This window comes from Pseudophryne corroboree, chromosome 3 (genome assembly GCF_028390025.1).
Source record: "Pseudophryne corroboree isolate aPseCor3 chromosome 3, aPseCor3.hap2, whole genome shotgun sequence".
In the NCBI taxonomy this organism is placed as follows: Eukaryota; Metazoa; Chordata; class Amphibia; order Anura; family Myobatrachidae; genus Pseudophryne; species Pseudophryne corroboree.
The window spans coordinates 663,004,015-663,023,935 of record NC_086446.1 but is presented as its reverse complement, the minus strand read 5'-3'; the positions used below and the strand labels follow the sequence as shown (position 1 = coordinate 663,023,935).

Genomic DNA, 19,921 nt, shown 5'->3' with positions numbered 1-19,921 from the left:
CAAATAAGGCCTGTAACATGGCAGTTAGGAGCTTACTAAATAGACCCCTAAGTGTTCTAGGCATCGGGCATCCGCCAAATTGACAGATATATTGTATGCAGGAACAATAAGGTACAGTAATTAACATTTTATCTCACACCATAGTTTCTGTTGGATTTAGCTTTCAAATGATCTTCTTTTTGGAATGAACTGGCATTTTATACATGTACTTTTCTGAGCCTATACTCTTGCTTTCATTTAAAGACACTGAAAAAGTGATCCAATGGTCCAATTTAGATGTATAATAGTTTCTTCTTTTACCATTTTATCAACAAAAAAATGTTTATATTTTTCAGTTCTGTATGTACAGGTGTGTCCTCATACATCCATCCTTTTTGCGCAAGACTACTTGTGCAATTTCCGTACTGGACACTTTTTCCTCATTTTTGCTATTTCTGCCTCAAATGTGCACATTTTTCATTAATTTTGCATCTTACTTTGCTTATGGTGTACTAGGTATTTAGCATTATTGTAGCAAAGGGGTGTAGTATGGTTTGCCGGCGGTCGGGGTCCCGGCGACCAGCATACCGGCGCCGGAAATCCCGACCGCTGGCATACCGACAGCTGGGCGAGCGCAAATGAGCCCCTTGCGGGCTCGCTGCGGGCACGGTGGCGCGCTATCTATTCTCCCTCCAGGGGGGTCGTGGACCCCAAAGGGGGAGAAAAGATGTCGGTATGCCGGCGGTCGGTATGCCGGCGGTCGGGATTCCGGCGCCGGTATGGTGGTCGCCGGGAGCCCGACCGCCGGCAACCCGAAGACCACCCATAGCAAAGGAAATGGTGCAAAGTCGCAGATTAAGTATAACATTGCATGGTGCAGGGCACATGTATTGGCCCTGTCTTTTGCCGTTTTACCCTAGATTGTGTACTATTTCTTCGGTTTTGCTACTTTTTCCCCTGTGTTGCTACTAATTCCTTTAGTGTAATACTTCCTCAATTGTGCATCGAAAGCCCCTTTCACATCTCCTATGCCGGATCCCACCCAGGAATTGGAAGCGGATCCTTCTCGGGTGGGATCCGGCATTGGAGCCTAAGCGCTGGCTTCCCGACTCGGCAATATGCTGGGTCGGTTGCCATAGCGGCGGGGGGTGGAGCCGGCAGTGGGGGCCGAGGCGGAGGTGGCGCTGGGAGATGAGCTCATCTCATCTTGCATCGACCCGGGAACCCGTTTACACTGCCATAGACCCAGTATTCAACCCGGGAATAACCCTTCTTATAACCCGGGCTGGATTACCGGGTCAGGCGACCCAGGAATCCTCCATGGCCCCTTTTATATCGCACAGTGACTCATGTCGATACCGGGTTATTTTTGCAATGTGAAAACAGTGTTAGTTCACCAATAAAGGGTTATTCAGATGTGGAAGCAAACCAAAAAAGCAAGCAACCGGACAAAACCATGCTGCACTGCAGGTAGGGCAGATGTAACATGTGCAGAGAGAGTTAGATTTGGGTGGGGTGTGTCCAAACTGAAATCTAAATTGCAGTGTAAAAATAAAGCTAACATTTGTGAGCTACATGCAAAAGCAGCCAGTATTTACCCTGCACAAAAAAAATATATTAATGTATTTCCTCCCCTTGCATTGCAAAATGGTTTGGTCCAGATACAAAGTTACGTGTGTTTTCTGCCTTGCTTCCAAATCTGAATCCAACCTATAGTGTACTAGGTACTTAGGTTTATTGCTTTGGTGCAGCTAAGTAGCAAAGTCAATGGTGCACTAAACAAGGCTATTTTCCACAATTTGAGGATAGTTGTATGTGGACGCATCTGTACATTAAGTAAAACAATGGGAAAACACACAAAGCAATTTGCAACTAAGAAGATTGTTGTTGTTTTTTGTTAAATCTCTTATTCTGACATGCAACCTGTCTACAGATGACGGGTCTACCAAGAAAAAACCTTATCTGGACAGAAAATGAAATATTAACTTGAGAAAAACAATCAATGTATGTTTATCTGAGCAACCATGACCACTATGTACAGTATTAACAGTATGTTGTAACTATTGCAATCCTAAAACAAGAACTACTATGTTGTAGGGAAAACGTGTAATGCTATATAATGAAAAAGAAATGACTATCGTACATAGGGGTCATTCCGAGTTGATCGCTATCTGCCGTTGTTCGCAGCGCAGTGATCAGGCTAAAAATTGGCACTTCTGCGCATACGTACGGGCCGCAGTGTGCACGCGCGACGTACTTTCACAAAAAACTATGCAGTTTCACACAAGGTCTAGCGACGCTTTTCAGTCGCACTTCTGATCGGTGAGTGATTGACAGGAAGTGGGTGTTTGTGGGTGGTAACTGGCCGTCTTCCAGGAGTGTGCTAAAAAAACGCAGGCGTGTCAGGTAAAAACACAGGCGTGCCTGGTGAAACGGGGGAGTGGCTGGCCGAACGTAGGGCGTATTTGTGACGTCAAAACAGGAACTAAACAGACTGAAGTGATCGCAAGGAAGTAGTACGTCTGCAGCTACTCTGAAACTGCTTGAAAAAAATGTAACCCCATTCTGCGATCCTTTCGGTCACACTTCTGCTAAGCTAAGATACACTCCCAGAGGGCGGCGACTTAGCGTTTGCACTGCTGCTAAAAGCAGCTACCGAGCGATCAACTCGGAATGAGGGCCTTAGCCATAGCGTGCTACAAAAATTCTGCATCCCAGTGAATTATTTGGTGAATAATGTGGGAAAGGGAATATAAATAATGTATAATACTGATATATGAGATTGAAAGGGCTGTGAAAGAAACAAGGATTCTAGGTACAGAGTAAAACCACGGAAGGTAAAATGGGTGTTTGACTTTACTTAGAATAAGAAACTATTTTCTGTTCTCCATAGTAATATAATATTGAATCCTATTTAATAACAAACGCTTATTATCACAGTTACACAGTTAAAAGTGGCAGGCAAGAGGTGCTGTGGTAAGGAGGACAGAAAACTGTGCAAGATAAAAGACACACACTGACAAATGGATGCAGACTGGTTCATTGCACACTGTACCCCAGATACCTCTGTATACTGGGAGGCCTGGGAAATGTGTCTGGCTAACGTCAGAGCCTCACTTCTCATGGCTTCAAACTCTAACTCCTCCTGCACCGGGAAGAGGATAGGCCAGAGAGAAAAGTATTTTTTAATAATCATCTGCTGCTGGATACCAACAAGAAAAACAGAGGACAGATGTCACACACAGAGCAGGTTCATAGAAAAGGGATAAAAGACAGCCAGGAGGAATAAGGGGTTAGAGGTAAGAGAGTAAATTATGAGGGAAGAAAAGACATCAAGGGATTATGGAGAAATGGCAATATACAATATAACATTAATTACTCCAGCTACGGCTGTATACCCTCCAACATCTCCGACTTGTAAACCCTACAAATAAGGGACAGGGGTGTGACCACTGGTAAAGGGGACGTGGCCCAGCAGCACTGCTATTGAATTCTATTGACGCTGCACCCGGTATTCCCCCTCTCTTTTGCCCCGTACAGACCATAAAAAAAGGTACTGTTCCGGCTACAACGGTACAGTTGGAGGATGTGTGGAACTATTTCTCCCAAGATGCTCAGTCTGCTGCTGAACCGTAATTGATTTAATGAACCCAGAGCCGGCCCAAGGCATAGGCAAACTAGGCAAATGCCTAGGGCATTTCGTATGCTATGGGGCACAAGCAGCTTCTGCTGATTAAAATGATGTGCAGCATGCCTATATTCTGTGTGTGACTGCGCCTGTATCTGCATACGAAATGCTATGTTACAGTGTATTCCTGGAAATCACTGTAACGTAGCATTTCATATGCAGATACAGCCACAGTCGCACACAGTATATAGGCATGCCGCATATAATTTTAATCAGCAGAAGCTGCTTGTGCATCCTAGCCACATAGTAATTCAAATAAGATGCATTCGTCAAAAAAGGCGCCCAAACGTTAGCAGAGCTACCAGCTAACTGACGCCAGGCATCTCCTGCTGCATAACGTATTGAGGCAAGATGTATGAGGAATCATCTGGATTCAAGCAGAGGCAGGTTACAGTGTTAGCGGCCGTGTGAGTGCTGTGTGCGGGTGGGTTGGTTGTACAGGAGTGTTCGGCATATGTGTAAGGGGCATTATGTGTGTCGTGTATAAATGCAATAATAATGTGCAGCATATGTGTAAGGGGCACTATGGGTGTCATTATGTGTATAAGTGCACTAATAATGTGTGACATATGTGTAAGCGGCACTATGGATGTAATTATGTGAATAAGTGCACTAATAATGTGCAGCATATGTGAAAGGGACATTATGGGGTATATTCAATTGAAGTCGAAAGCTGCCGTCTGTCGAAAAGACAGCAGTTTTTGACTTTTTTAGGTCGGAAGGGGTTCCGAACTATTCAATCTGACCCCAAATTATTCAACAAGTCGAGGAATTCGACTTGTCGAAAAGCACGTGGATCAGCGGAATAGTGGCCGATTCGCATGCTTGTGTCGAAAACTGGGCCAAAACCGACAGGTTTTTTTCGACCATCTCAATTCGACTTTAAAAAAAGTCGAATTGAGATGCGGGAACAGAGACAAGGGCGAGCCGCGGGCAGACAGGGGAGAGCAGCGCAGGAGGATGTGTCACAGCTGCTGCTCACAGCAGCATCCACCTGGCTCCAGCAAGCGAGACCTTGCTTGCTGGAGATGGGTGGACGCTGCCATGATCGGCGGCTGTGATGCGAGAGCAGAGACGGGGGGAGAGGTGGACATTGGGGAGGGAGACGGGGGAGAGCCGCGGGCAGACAGGGGAGAGCAGCGATACAGCAGTAGGCAGCGTAGCCGGAAGATGTCACAGCCGCTGCTCACACCTAGCTTGCTGGAGCCGGGTGGACGCTGCCGTGAATGGCGGCTGTAATACATCCTCCGGCTACGCTGTGTAGCCGCTGCTGTAGCACTGCTCTCCCCCGTCTGCCCGCGGCTCTCCCCCGTCTCAGCTCCCGCATCTCAATTCGACTTTTTTTAAAGTCGAATTGAGATTGCATTGAATAGCCCAGGTCGGATCCATTCCGACAAATGAATGTCGGAATGGATCCAACTTCAATTGAATATACCCCTATGTGTGTCATTATGTGTATAAGTGCCCTAATAATGTGCGGCATTCGTGTAAGGGACAATATGTGTATAAGGGCATTAATAAAGGTTGACATAATGCGTTTGGCGCATGTTTATAACGACATTAATAATGTGTGTCATATGTGTAAGGGGCATTACTATGTGCATTTATGTGTATAAAGGCATTATTAATGTGTGGCATTATGTGTATAAGGTGCTCTACTGTGTTGCGTAACATAGGAAGGGGCACTACTGTGTGGTCTAATGTGAATACAGTGCAATATGGTGTGGTGTAATGTGAATAAGGAGCAATTCAGTGTGATGTAATGTGAATAAGGGACACTACTGTGAGGACTAATGTATATAAGGTAAAGTGGTACTACTGTGTAATGTAACGTGAATAAGGGACACTATTAAATGATAAAATGTGAATAAAGTTGCACTACTGTGTGGCATAATTTGAATTGGGGTTACTAGTTTGTGACCATGTTCCTTCCCAGCAAGAACAGATCCCTTTGTAGGCTGTGCACCGAATGTGCACACCGTTCCTATTTAAAATATAGGGGGTAGGAACACCAAAATGAGGACTGCTATGTGTGAGGGGTGATGGCGTTGGGAAAGGGGTCAGAGGCGGAACTAGTGACGGTGCTAGGGGGCACTAGCCAAAATCTTGCATATTGGTTAGGGCCATCTCTGAATGAGCCAGTGGCAGTTTCATTGTACCAGCTGTGTGTGTTTACACTTTCATGGCCTAAGCCCTGAGACAAGCACATGCTACTGGCAGGATGAATCGGGTAGCTCTTGGGGCAGCCACAGCTGGAGTGCCCAAAATTGTTTAGAATAAGATTCATTGAGAGATGAACAGGCAAACCTGCAGCTTCTGTGCAAACGCTTGTGGGTTCTTCTCTGCTAAATCCGGTTCCAGGTAACTGAGCTGGTCGCAGAGAGCTGTGTGGTGTGAAATACGGGAAAGCAGGGTCTCAGCAGCCAAGTATTCATCGTCCGGAGAGCCCTGATATACAGATGGAACCAAACATGATGCATGCGTGTAATAGCATGTACAGAGTATTAAATATAAGGGTAGCAACTGTAACCATTAATCTATTACAGCATAATAAGACATATACTGACTCATATATAGACAAAAATACAGTATTTTACATTGTAAATTTATTTTCAATCAATATCCAGTCGCTACAAAGCTGATTGGGAGTATGCCTAAACTTGCTCAAATGTAACATAAATGTAGTGGGTGACAGTGTTATGAAAACCACTGCAGAGAAAAAAAATGCTGTTACACAGATCAGCCATTCAGATCCCAATGATTGCGGTACATTTTACTGTGTACTAATTTACATACACAGCTTCTAATGATGTCAAGGTCTGATTACTCATACACATGACAAATCATATATTGCTTAGACAACCTGTAGCTCCCTAGCTGTTGTGGAACTATAAGTTACAACATGCCCTCTAAATAGCTACAGGCATCCTATCTTTAATTCCTGATTAACAAATAATGTCTCCACTGTAGAGGATATCATTTAACATTTCTGATACTATGGGGCCCATTTATCAACAAGTGATTAAATTAGTTGTGAATGATAAAATTCATTGCGTATGACAAATGGTGCTCCAGCCAATCAGCCCCTAACTGTCATGTGTTTAAAAAATTACTGTTGGGAGCTGATTGGTTGGAGCACCATTTATCATATGCAATGAGTGTACTCATTCACAATGAGTTTTATCACTCGTTGATAAATGAGCCACTATGCATTAGTGGTGTTTTTTCAAAAATAAATAATGTTTCTTTTTGTTGCCTACAAATAAACACATTTCCAGAAAACAATTTGCAAACACATTTGAACCTTACTATGCAATGTACTGTATTCTATGACAAAGACTTGCACAAGTCTTCTTGAAGTGTGTTGGGCTTTTTGCAAATTCTTCAGCTGGAAAGCAGAACTGAATGGTCTCCAGAAAGGATAAACTAAATGGAAGTCATAGAAAACCAGCCAAGGGAATATGTTTCTCATTATGCAGAGAAGCATTCATAATATGTAAACAGCAATTCCTCACAGATCATCCCCTGTGACTGGTATATTGCATTGCTATATACTATGTAAGATAAATGGTTAAAACATGGCTTCCTTACCAGTTCCATTTTGCCACTACCCAGCATCCCAGGATCTTCCTCTCTTTGCCGCAACCTCTCCAGGGACTGGTGCATGGTGTCCTGCATCAAGGGTGGAGATCTTGAGATGGGCAGCTGTCCAGAGCACAAACTAGGTTCCATCGCTTCAAAGCTTGAGCTAGCGAGACACCATAATCCGTGTGTGAATAAACCTTACAACTGTTTGTCTGGTCACACCCTTGTATCCTCACACATTCTACATTCAGCCTCCAGGACAATTATTCTCACAATTATCCGCAAACAGCATTGCTGCACTACTTACTCTAATCCTGGAGTGCACGATTCTGAAAACTTGGCCAGTGTGTTTGCTGGGCTATCCTGGGATGCTTCAAACAAGAGGTACATAGACTGAGTCTGGGTTACGTCCCGGAGCTAAGGACATATTAGAACATAAAGATCAGAGTGAGCCAGGCTTTGTAGAATGCGGGCTGGTGTCACACACCGCACACACCCAGACCATAATTCTTTGTACATCAATCATGTGTATTGTTATATTTTAATAGCAGAAGAGTCAATGCACAGTCAGTCCCCTAGAGCTCAGTAGTAGGCATATTGTTTATACAGTGTGCAGGCAGGTTTATAGGATGGAGAAGTGGGGTTGCTGCTTCCTGTTTTTATATTTAGACTTGTTCAAGGACATGTGTTATTGATTTCCATACCTGTGTTCAGGAGCCTTAACCCACTGAAAGGGCAAATACTATTACTAAATGATTCCAGATATTAAGACACTTCCTGCACCATTGCAGTTGTCTTGTTGTGGCACCACTGGGCTGACAAAGCAGGGGTCAGGTACTAAACATGCCTAGAGGGTTATTGGCTCCAAATTAGTGGTAAGGAGGGTACACACACAGAGATCCATGCTTAATTTCTAAACAATCTGACTAGCGGTGAATCTCTCTGTGTACGTGTCCCACAGCGATAGCGATGCGCGGTCCCGGTAGTAGATTGGCCTGCATGCAGACACTATCTAGTGTCATCGCTCTTTTCACCGCTGGGTGAAATGAGTGTTTCCCCCCCCCCCCCCCGATCTGTCACAGACCGCTCAGCACACATCTCTCCCCCCGCTCAGCACAGGGCGATGTGTGCTGAGCGGAGGGGCGGGAATGGGGGGACCGCTTATTTCACCCAGCGATGAAATGAGCGATCTCACTAGATTGGGCATGCATGCATGCCCAATCTAGAGCTGGCTATAGCGACGCGCGGAGCGATGTGTTCTTAATTTCCAAGCAATCTAGTCACATTGCTTAGAAATTAAGTGAACATTGCCCCTTTAGTAGTTGCAATGAACAAAGAGCAGATTAAGAGGTACAAATTGCAAGATACTGTTGGGCAATATATCAAACAATGGGAGTATTTATCAGAGCTTGAATGGAGATAAAAGTGTGAGAGATAAAGTACTAACTAATCAGTTTCTACCTTACATTTTACAGGTTGTGTTAGAAAAATGACAGTTAAGAGCTGATTGAATGGTACTTTGTGGTCTATTCGTGTAGCAGAGAGAAGCCTTGTTTAGCGGAAAACAGTGATTTTTCTGCTTTGGGATATTCATGAAGTGGGTTACCTTGGGGAAGTTCCTGACTTCTCCAGCGGCACCCCCACCCCCTGCCTGAATTGCATACTTTAGGATGGTGAGTGCAATTAATGAAGGAACAGAAAGCGCAGCTTTCCACTTCTCCATGGAGTTCAGGTTCGCCATCTCTGGATATCACAACCTAAACACCAGTGCGGATACGGCAGGAAAGCTCAATGCTTCCCTACATTCTGTCCGGCACCCATGCTGGCTCCGCCCTCCTGATCTCCCAGCAGCCACTGCAGCCTCTTGGGAGCATGCATCCGCAGAAGGGACCCGCCGGCTTCGAAGAGGGAAGCGCAGGAGAAGAATGCACCGTTGGAGCCCTGGATACCGGATTGCATCGCCGGAAGGGTAAGTATAGATGAATGCTACTTATCTAAGCTATATGTCGCATCGAATTTATACAATGTAGAGTGATAAGTAACAATTCACTCTTCACTTTCTACATGAATAGACCCCTTTATCTCCTTAAGCATAATATCCCCATATCATTGCAGCTATTTCCCTGAATCTCCGACACCTGCTGCGATCCCTCTATTACCACCGGCAGCCACACCCCCATAGGTTTCCGACTTACCAAAGCATTCCCAATATTGGCCCCCCGTAGCTACCCCAATCTTTAGACAGTAGTATCCCTTTGTAGCCTATCGGCTACAGATCGGAGATGTAGTTCCGGCAGGGTTCCCCAGGAACCCTCCACTGGAATGGACGCAAAAACTGCGGTTAGGATGAACGCGCATGCGCAGAAGCCCCAGCCCTGCGCTCAGCACATCACAAGGACGGACTCCTTTTGAAGCCCCTGTCCCTGCCTGTGCCGGCTTATACATTCACGTGATGTGATCGCATTGCGGAATGCTAATATCACACCCAGAATGCTTTGCAAATGCAATCATTGATGAATGGGTTCCTCTTCCATGGGAACATTTGCAGATCACTCTGGAATGCGCGCTAAGCTTCACTGTTGTGCACGGGGGCTATATCCGGCAGAACTACATCTCGCAATGTGTAGACCATAGGCTACAATGGGCTAATGCAATCAGGAGACCATATTGATACATCAGGCAGTATCGCATCCCTTATAGGAGATGTAGGCTGCAATCCCTCCTTCCTACATTCCAGGGATACTGTACACAGTATTTGTGGCTAACCCCCGTAAACAGGTGTTTTCAGGGAAATAGCCGCAAATACTGTTTGATAAATGGACCCCTAGAAGCCACTCATATTAGGGAAAGTTAGATTCATACATGTCTCACGCGCTATATAACTAAGGGAAAACATTTTTTGGGGGAAGGATTTAGAATTTATTTCCATTTGTATGTAAAAAAATACTTTAAATGCAGCTACATTGTTATTATTTGCTATATATGAGTGGTTTTATATATTTCACATTTCCTATTTATTAGGAAACAAGTAATTCTGAGACAATATGGCAGTACTCTTGTTGTTTCTTTATTGTCTCTAACGTCTCTTCTTATGTGACATGTGATAAGCGAGGCAGACTTACCGGAGAGCACTTCCCAGTTTTCTCCATGTACTCTATGCTGTAAGAATTGCCGTATTCTATATCTGGAAAATATATACAAATAAAAATATCAGATCTGCAACATAAACCGTATAGTGTAGATGGAAGGAGCACACTTTGCCCTTTACACAGACACTAGGGACCTAGTGACACACTCTCTGGGCCTGATTTAGAGATATATGTAAACCGTTTACGTGCATCTCCGATGTTAGAGGGACTGTGCATGTGCAGGGCCCATTCAGCGCATGTGCAGAACCAGCTCTGCAAGATCGCTCGCAGTTTCCCCATGCACAACATGATTGACATGCTGCGGCCATTTGGGGGCGGGGATGAGGCGGAGCTACCTGCAGTTCCAGGAAATGGGGGCGTGTCCAAAGACGCAACTGCAGTGTAAAAGCGGCTGTCTATCTCTGAGCCAGCTTCTCTGCTTTTAGCCTTTGTTAGCCTGCCTACAGAGTTTTAACTTCATTTACATAATGTATACAATACAGTTCAGCACAGCACACATTCAAGTAGCTATTCTCATCATTTACATCAGGACGATTATGATGCCAACTCACACCATCAGTTTAATTCTCCTGCCCAAATCTCACTCACATATATTGTAGCTGCTTGATGTGATTTCAATAGTATTCAATTAATTTGTAAACAATGTAAAAATCATAAAGTAATTAAACAGTAAATAAGTCTCCCCACTATACACCTTACATCTTTTGTTATTAATAAACTTTGAAGTCATACCAAAGGGGTTGTGAGTTTTAGGAGCAGTCTATTCTGTAATAGCACAAACGCCAGACAAAGGGGCTATACTGATTTTCAAATGCTAAGTTACTGTACATTTGTATTGTTACTGTACAACATGTATTTATAGGGTTAAAAATAAAACATCATGTTTCTGCTTATGTGTGAAGGTTTATATTTCTTACACCAACGCAGCAGGGATTCCCTTTATCATCCACAACACTACTCAAAGAAGCATTAACAAGTTTACATAGAATATCATTGCCGTGTCGGCGTGTCACAGTACACAGAAAAGATAGATTTGTGTGAAGAAACAACATGTGCAAAAGTGGAAGGAAAAGTCAGGGACAGGGCTATTTACTATCACCGTCCGCTTTAGCTCCATCCAAGGCTTAGTCAAGTGTGTGTGTGTGTGTGTGTGTGTGTGTGTGTGTGTGTGTGTGTGTGTGTGTGTGTGTGTGTGTGTACAGACAGGCGGAGGTCTCTAGGCAACATTCCCATGCCTTTAAGAACTAGCCATAAAAATGACAGTAAATTAATGTAAGTTTAAATAAAAATAATTAAAAAAAGTAATACTCACTTCTCATAAACACAACATAAGGAAAACACATTTTATAATCTACAGAAAATCTCTTATGGCTGGGGTTGTAATCTCTGTCTTATAAGAGGCTATAATGGAGATAATTATTTAAAGGAGATGTGGTCGGGATGCCGCTGCTTGAAATTCCGGCGCCGGAATCCCAACACGTGGGCAAAATGCTAGCACCGGAACTGCGACATTACTTGGAATGCCAACACCGGAATCCCGATTGTAATATCCTGTCAGGATGCTGGGCATTGGGATGCTGTTGTCGGTCTTATGACCGCTGCCATCCTAAATGCCGGTAACCAGTATCACACCCGTTTATAGGGTCATATAAGCACTTTATATTGCACAGTCTGTGTGGACCACATTGCACCACTACCCCAGCAATGATATGCATTTTTAATACAAAGGGGGCAATTTACTAAGAATCAATTTTGGGCAATTTAACAAATCTCCCCTTATTGACCCTTGGCCCTCATTCCGAGTTGATCGCACGTAGCTACTTTTTGCTGCTCGTGCGATCAACTAGACGCCGCCTATGGGGGAGTGTATTTTAGCATAGCAGGGCTGCAATCGCTTGTGCAGCCCTGCTATGCTAAAAAAGTTTTTTTCTCAGAGCGGCTGCATGTGACGTCACACAGCCAACACTGTGTCGACAGCCCCCCGACCCCGACGGCCGCCGCAGTCAATCACCTTGCGGCTGCATCATTCCGGAATGTGACCGCATGGTGAAGGGTCGCATACACGTACTGCGTCCAGTGCGTGTGTATAGACACTCTGGATGCAGCAGCTGCGTACAGGCGCGCAGCTGTGTCCAGGTATGAATAAGACCCTAGACAAAAAAATAGTTGTTCCATGTGAACATGCTCAAAAATATAAAAAATATCAGTGCATTGATTTAGTACATTGAGATGCGTCTTTGTCACGTTTTTGGTGTGAAGTGAAGCGTTTTGACAAAATCAATTTTTAGTAAATCTGCAATTTCCAATGATACCAATGTTATTTAATGGTGAATTGCCGTGATTTGGAGTACAGAGTCGCATTTGACATGTGACCTTTATACTAATTAATCCTTAGTAAATTATCGATTTGCAAAAATGCATCTTTTTTGCAGAGAAACAGCAAATCAGCCTTTAGTAAATTTACCTCTGAGCTTCAATAAGCATGAATTCATACAGTATAGCCCACATAATAAGAATAGGTAGTGAGACGTACATAGTAAGGTGATTATACTGTGTAATTCATACAGTATAGCCCACATAATAAGAATAGGTAGTGAGACGTACATAGTAAGGTGATTATACTGTGTAATTCATACAGTATAGCCCACATAATAAGAATAGGTAGTGAGACGTACATAGGCCCTCATTCCGAGTTGTTCGCTCGCAAGGCGATTATAGCAGAGTTACACACGCTAAGCCGCCGCCTACTGGGAGTGAATCTAAACATCTTAAATGTGCGACCGATGTATTCGCAATATTGCGATCAAAACCGAGTTAGCAGTTTCTGAGTAACTCCAGACTTACTCTGCCTGTGCGATCAATTCAGTGCTTTTCGGTCCCGGCTGACGTCATAAACACACCCAGCGTTCGCCCAAGCACTCCCACCGTTTCTCCAGACACGCCTGCGTTTTTTCCGGAAACGGTAGCGTTTCCTGCCACACGCCCCTAAAACGCCGTACATCCGCCCAGTAACACCCATTTCCTGTCAATCACAATGCGTTCTCCGGAGCGACGAAAAAGCCGTGAGTAAAATTACTTTCTTCTTAGTAAAGTTACTTGACGCATGCGCAGTGCGAACATTACGCATGCGCACTAAGAGAATTCTCACTGCGATGCGATGAAAAATACCGAGCGAACAACTCGGAATGAGGGCCATAGTAAGGTGATTATACTGTGTAATTCATACAGTATAGCCCACATAATAAGAATAGGTAGTGAGACGTACATAGTAAGGTGATTATACTGTGTAATTCATACAGTATAGCCCACATAATAAGAATAGGTAGTGAGACGTACATAGTAAGGTGATTATACTGTGTAATTCATACAGTATAGCCCACATAATAAGAATAGGTAGTGAGACATACATAGTAAGGTGATTATACTGTGTAATTCATACAGTATAGCCCACATAATAAGAATAGGTAGTGAGACGTACATAGTAAGGTGATTATACTGTGTAATTCATACAGTATAGCCCACATAACAAGAATAGGTAGTGAGACGTACATAGTAAGGTGATTATACTGTGTAATTCATACAGTATAGCCCACATAATAAGAATAGGTAGTGAGACGTACATAGTAAGGTGATTATACTGTGTAATTCATACAGTATAGCCCACATAATAAGAATAGGTAGTGAGACATACATAGTAAGGTGATTATACTGTGTAATTCATACAGTATAGCCCACATAATAAGAATAGGTAGTGAGACGTACATAGTAAGGTGATTATACTGTGTAATTCATACAGTATAGCCCACATAATAAGAATAGGTAGTGAGACGTACATAGTAAGGTGATTATACTGTGTAATTCATACAGTATAGCCCACATAATAAGAATAGGTAGTGAGACGTACATAGTAAGGTGATTATACTGTGTAATTCATACAGTATAGCCCACATAATAAGAATAGGTAGTGAGACGTACATAGTAAGGTGATTATACTGTGTAATTCATACAGTATAGCCCACATAATAAGAATAGGTAGTGAGACGTACATAGTAAGGTGATTATACTGTGTAATTCATACAGTATAGCCCACATAATAAGAATAGGTAGTGAGACATACATAGTAAGGTGATTATACTGTGTAATTCATACAGTATAGCCCACATAATAAGAATAGGTAGTGAGACGTACATAGTAAGGTGATTATACTGTGTAATTCATACAGTATAGCCCACATAACAAGAATAGGTAGTGAGACGTACATAGTAAGGTGATTATACTGTGTAATTCATACAGTATAGCCCACATAATAAGAATAGGTAGTGAGACGTACATAGTAAGGTGATTATACTGTGTAATTCATACAGTATAGCCCACATAATAAGAATAGGTAGTGAGACATACATAGTAAGGTGATTATACTGTGTAATTCATACAGTATAGCCCACATAATAAGAATAGGTAGTGAGACGTACATAGTAAGGTGATTATACTGTGTAATTCATACAGTATAGCCCACATAATAAGAATAGGTAGTGAGACGTACATAGTAAGGTGATTATACTGTGTAATTCATACAGTATAGCCCACATAATAAGAATAGGTAGTGAGACGTACATAGTAAGGTGATTATACTGTGTAATTCATACAGTATAGCCCACATAACAAGAATAGGTAGTGAGACGTACATAGTAAGGTGATTATACTGTGTAATTCATACAGTATAGCCCACATAATAAGAATAGGTAGTGAGACATACATAGTAAGGTGATTATACTGTGTAATTCATACAGTATAGCCCACATAATAAGAATAGGTAGTGAGACAAACATAGTAAGGTGATTATACTGTGTAATTCATACAGTATAGCCCACATAATAAGAATAGGTAGTGAGACGTACATAGTAAGATGATTATACTGTGTAATTCATACAGTATAGCCCACATAATAAGAATAGGTAGTGAGACATACATAGTAAGGTGATTATACTGTGTAATTCATACAGTATAGCCCACATAATAAGAATAGGTAGTGAGACGTACATAGTAAGGTGATTATACTGTGTAATTCATACAGTATAGCCCACATAATAAGAATAGGTAGTGAGACGTACATAGTAAGGTGATTATACTGTGTAATTCATACAGTATAGCCCACATAATAAGAATAGGTAGTGAGACGTACATAGTAAGGTGATTATACTGTGTAATTCATACAGTATAGCCCACATAATAAGAATAGGTAGTGAGACGTACATAGTAAGGTGATTATACTGTGTAATTCATACAGTATAGCCCACATAATAAGAATAGGTAGTGAGACGTACATAGTAAGGTGATTATACTGTGTAATTCATACAGTATAGCCCACATAATAAGAATAGGTAGTGAGACGTACATAGTAAGGTGATTATACTGTGTAATTCATACAGTATAGCCCACATAATAAGAATAGGTAGTGAGACATACATAGTAAGGTGATTATACTAGAGATGAGCGGGTTCGGTTCCTCTGAATCCGAACCCGCCCGAACTTCAGGTTTTTTACACGGGTCCGAGCAGGCTCGGATCTTCCCGCCTTGCTCGGCTAACCCGAGCGCGCCCGAACGTCATCATCACGCTGTCGGATTCTCGCGAGGCTCGGATTCTATTGCGAGACTCGGATTCTATATAAGGAGCCGCGCGTCGCCGCCATTTTCACACGTGCATTGAGAGTCATAGGGAGAGGACGTGGCTGGCGTCCTCTCCGTTTAGAGAAGAGAGAGACACAGTATTTTGGGGAGCATTATTAGGAGGAGTACTACTATACTGTATACTACTATACTACTTGCTGAAGTGATATTTATACTAGATTAGATAATAGATAGTGTGACTGTAAGTGTATTATCTGACTTGTGGGGGAGACACTGACAGTGGGGAGCAGTTAGAGTCTGAGAGCAGGACTCATGAGTACATATAACGTACAGTGCACACTTTTGCTGCCAGAGTCAGTGCCACACTGCCATTGTTGTGACCACACTGACCACCAGTATAATAATATATTTTGTGATTGTCTGCTTAGGCCTCGGAGTACTAGTTGCAAGTTGCAACGTGACCTGAAGTGACCACCAGTTTAATAATCAATCACCACCAGTTTAATATATATATATATATATATATATATATAATTGTATATAATATATATATATATATAATATTGTATACCACCTACCCGTGGTTTTTTTTTTTTTTCATTCTTCTTTATACATACTACTATAGTAGCTTACTGTAGCAGTCTGCGGTGCTGTGCTGACCTGACAGTGTCCAGCAGGTCCGTCATCAGTCATTACATAATAAATATATATAGTACCTGTCCGGCTGCAGTACTAGTGATATTATATTGATTTCATCTCATTATCAATAATTTATCATCTAGTCTAGACTCTATATTAGCAGCAGACACAGTACGTTAGTCCACGGCTGTAGCTACCTCTGTGTCGGCACTCGGCAGTCCATCCATAATTGTATACCACCTACCCGTGTTTTTTTTTTTTTTTTTCTTCTTTGTACATACTACTATAGTATAGTAGCTTACTGTAGCAGTCTGCGGTGCTGCTGAGCTGACAGTGTCCAGCAGGTCCGTCATCAGTCATCATTACCTAATAAATATATTATCTACCTGTCCGGCTGCAGTACTAGTGATATTATATATACATACATATATATATTGATTTCATCTCATTATCAATCATCCAGTCTATATTAGCAGCAGACACAGTACGTTAGTCCACGGCTGTAGCTACCTCTGTGTCGGCACTCGGCAGTCCATCCATAATTGTATACCACCTACCCGTGGTTTTTTTTTTCTTTCTTCTTTGTACATACTACTATAGTATAGTAGCTTACTGTAGCAGTCTGCGGTGCTGCTGAGCTGACAGTGTCCAGCAGGTCCGTCATCAGTCATCATTACCTAATAAATATATTATCTACCTGTCCGGCTGCAGTACTAGTGATATTATATATACATACATATATATATATTGATTTCATCTCATTATCAATCATCCAGTCTATATTAGCAGCAGACACAGTACGTTAGTCCACGGCTGTAGCTACCTCTGTGTCGGCACTCGGCAGTCCATCCATAATTGTATACCACCTACCCGTGGTTTATTTTTTGTCTTTCTTCTTTGTACATACTACTATAGTATAGTAGCTTACTGTAGCAGTCTGCGGTGCTGCTGAGCTGACAGTGTCCAGCAGGTCCGTCATCAGTCATCATTACCTAATAAATATATTATCTACCTGTCCGGCTGCAGTACTAGTGATATTATATATACATACATATATATATATTGATTTCATCTCATTATCATCCAGTCTATATTAGCAGCAGACACAGTACGGTAGTCCACGGCTGTAGCTACCTCTGTGTCGGCACTCGGCAGTCCATCCATATTTGTATACCACCTACCCGTGGTTTTTTTTTTTCTTTCTTCTTTGTACATACTACTATAGTATAGTAGCTTACTGTAGCAGTCTGCGGTGCTGCTGAGCTGACAGTGTCCAGCAGGTCCGTCATCAGTCATCATTACCTAATAAATATATTATCTACCTGTCCGGCTGCAGTACTAGTGATATTATATATACATACATATATATATATTGATTTCATCTCATTATCATCCAGTCTATATTAGCAGCAGACACAGTACGGTAGTCCACGGCTGTAGCTACCTCTGTGTCGGCACTCGGCAGTCCATCCATAAGTATACTAGTATCCATCCATCTCCATTGTTTACCTGAGGTGCCTTTTAGTTGTGCCTATTAAAATATGGAGAACAAAAATGTTGAGGTTCCAAAATTAGGGAAAGATCAAGATCCACTTCCACCTCGTGCTGAAGCTGCTGCCACTAGTCATGGCCGAGACGATGAAATGCCAGCAACGTCGTCTGCCAAGGCCGATGCCCAATGTCATAGTACAGAGCATGTCAAATCCAAAACACCAAATATCAGTAAAAAAAGGACTCCAAAACCTAAAATAAAATTGTCGGAGGAGAAGCGTAAACTTGCCAATATGCCATTTACCACACGGAGTGGCAAGGAACGGCTGAGGCCCTGGCCTATGTTCATGGCTAGTGGTTCAGCTTCACATGAGGATGGAAGCACTCAGCCTCTCGCTAGAAAACTGAAAAGACTCAAGCTGGCAAAAGCACCGCAAAGAACTGTGCGTTCTTCGAAATCCCAAATCCACAAGGAGAGTCCAATTGTGTCGGTTGCGATGCCTGACCTTCCCAACACTGGACGTGAAGAGCATGCGCCTTCCACCATTTGCACGCCCCCTGCAAGTGCTGGAAGGAGCACCCGCAGTCCAGTTCCTGATAGTCAGATTGAAGATGTCAGTGTTGAAGTACACCAGGATGAGGAGGATATGGGTGTTGCTGGCGCTGGGGAGGAAATTGACCAGGAGGATTCTGATGGTGAGGTGGTTTGTTTAAGTCAGGCACCCGGGGAGACACCTGTTGTCCGCAAGATCGCTCGCAGTTTCCCCATGCACAACATGATTGACATGCTGCGGCCATTTGGGGGCGGGGATGAGGCGGAGCTACCTGCAGTTCCAGGAAATGGGGGCGTGTCCAAAGACGCAACTGCAGTGTAAAAGCGGCTGTCTATCTCTGAGCCAGCTTCTCTGCTTTTAGCCTTTGTTAGCCTGCCTACAGAGTTTTAACTTCATTTACATAATGTATACAATACAGTTCAGCACAGCACACATTCAAGTAGCTATTCTCATCATTTACATCAGGACGATTATGATGCCAACTCACACCATCAGTTTAATTCTCCTGCCCAAATCTCACTCACATATATTGTAGCTGCTTGATGTGATTTCAATAGTATTCAATTAATTTGTAAACAATGTAAAAATCATAAAGTAATTAAACAGTAAATAAGTCTCCCCACTATACACCTTACATCTTTTGTTATTAATAAACTTTGAAGTCATACCAAAGGGGTTGTGAGTTTTAGGAGCAGTCTATTCTGTAATAGCACAAACGCCAGACAAAGGGGCTATACTGATTTTCAAATGCTAAGTTACTGTACATTTGTATTGTTACTGTACAACATGTATTTATAGGGTTAAAAATAAAACATCATGTTTCTGCTTATGTGTGAAGGTTTATATTTCTTACACCAACGCAGCAGGGATTCCCTTTATCATCCACAACACTACTCAAAGAAGCATTAACAAGTTTACATAGAATATCATTGCCGTGTCGGCGTGTCACAGTACACAGAAAAGATAGATTTGTGTGAAGAAACAACATGTGCAAAAGTGGAAGGAAAAGTCAGGGACAGGGCTATTTACTATCACCGTCCGCTTTAGCTCCATCCAAGGCTTAGTCAAGTGTGTGTGTGTGTGTGTGTGTGTGTGTGTGTGTGTGTGTGTGTGTGTGTGTGTGTGTGTGTACAGACAGGCGGAGGTCTCTAGGAAACATTCCCATGCCTTTAAGAACTAGCCATAAAAATTACAGTAAATTAATGTA

At 42.6% G+C, this 19,921-nt stretch overlaps 1 protein-coding gene across 5 annotated transcripts in view; it reads right to left on the bottom strand.

Annotated features, from left to right (window-relative positions):
- TACC2 (transforming acidic coiled-coil containing protein 2) overlaps positions 1-19,921 on the bottom strand; it is a 310,387-nt gene that overhangs the window by 27,363 nt on the left and 263,103 nt on the right. For 3 of the 5 annotated variants that reach the window (XM_063961851.1, XM_063961854.1, XM_063961852.1), the window contains exons 11-15: positions 10,375-10,436; positions 7,560-7,669; positions 7,259-7,415; positions 5,975-6,115; positions 3,035-3,124 (exon numbers count right to left, since the gene is read on the bottom strand). In XM_063961851.1, the coding sequence (XP_063817921.1) occupies positions 3,035-3,124; positions 5,975-6,115; positions 7,259-7,415; positions 7,560-7,669; positions 10,375-10,436 (560 nt within the window). The remainder of the gene's footprint in view (positions 1-3,034; positions 3,125-5,974; positions 6,116-7,258; positions 7,416-7,559; positions 7,670-10,374; positions 10,437-19,921) is intronic. The other 2 variants (XM_063961853.1, XM_063961855.1) reach the window with 2 other exon arrangements.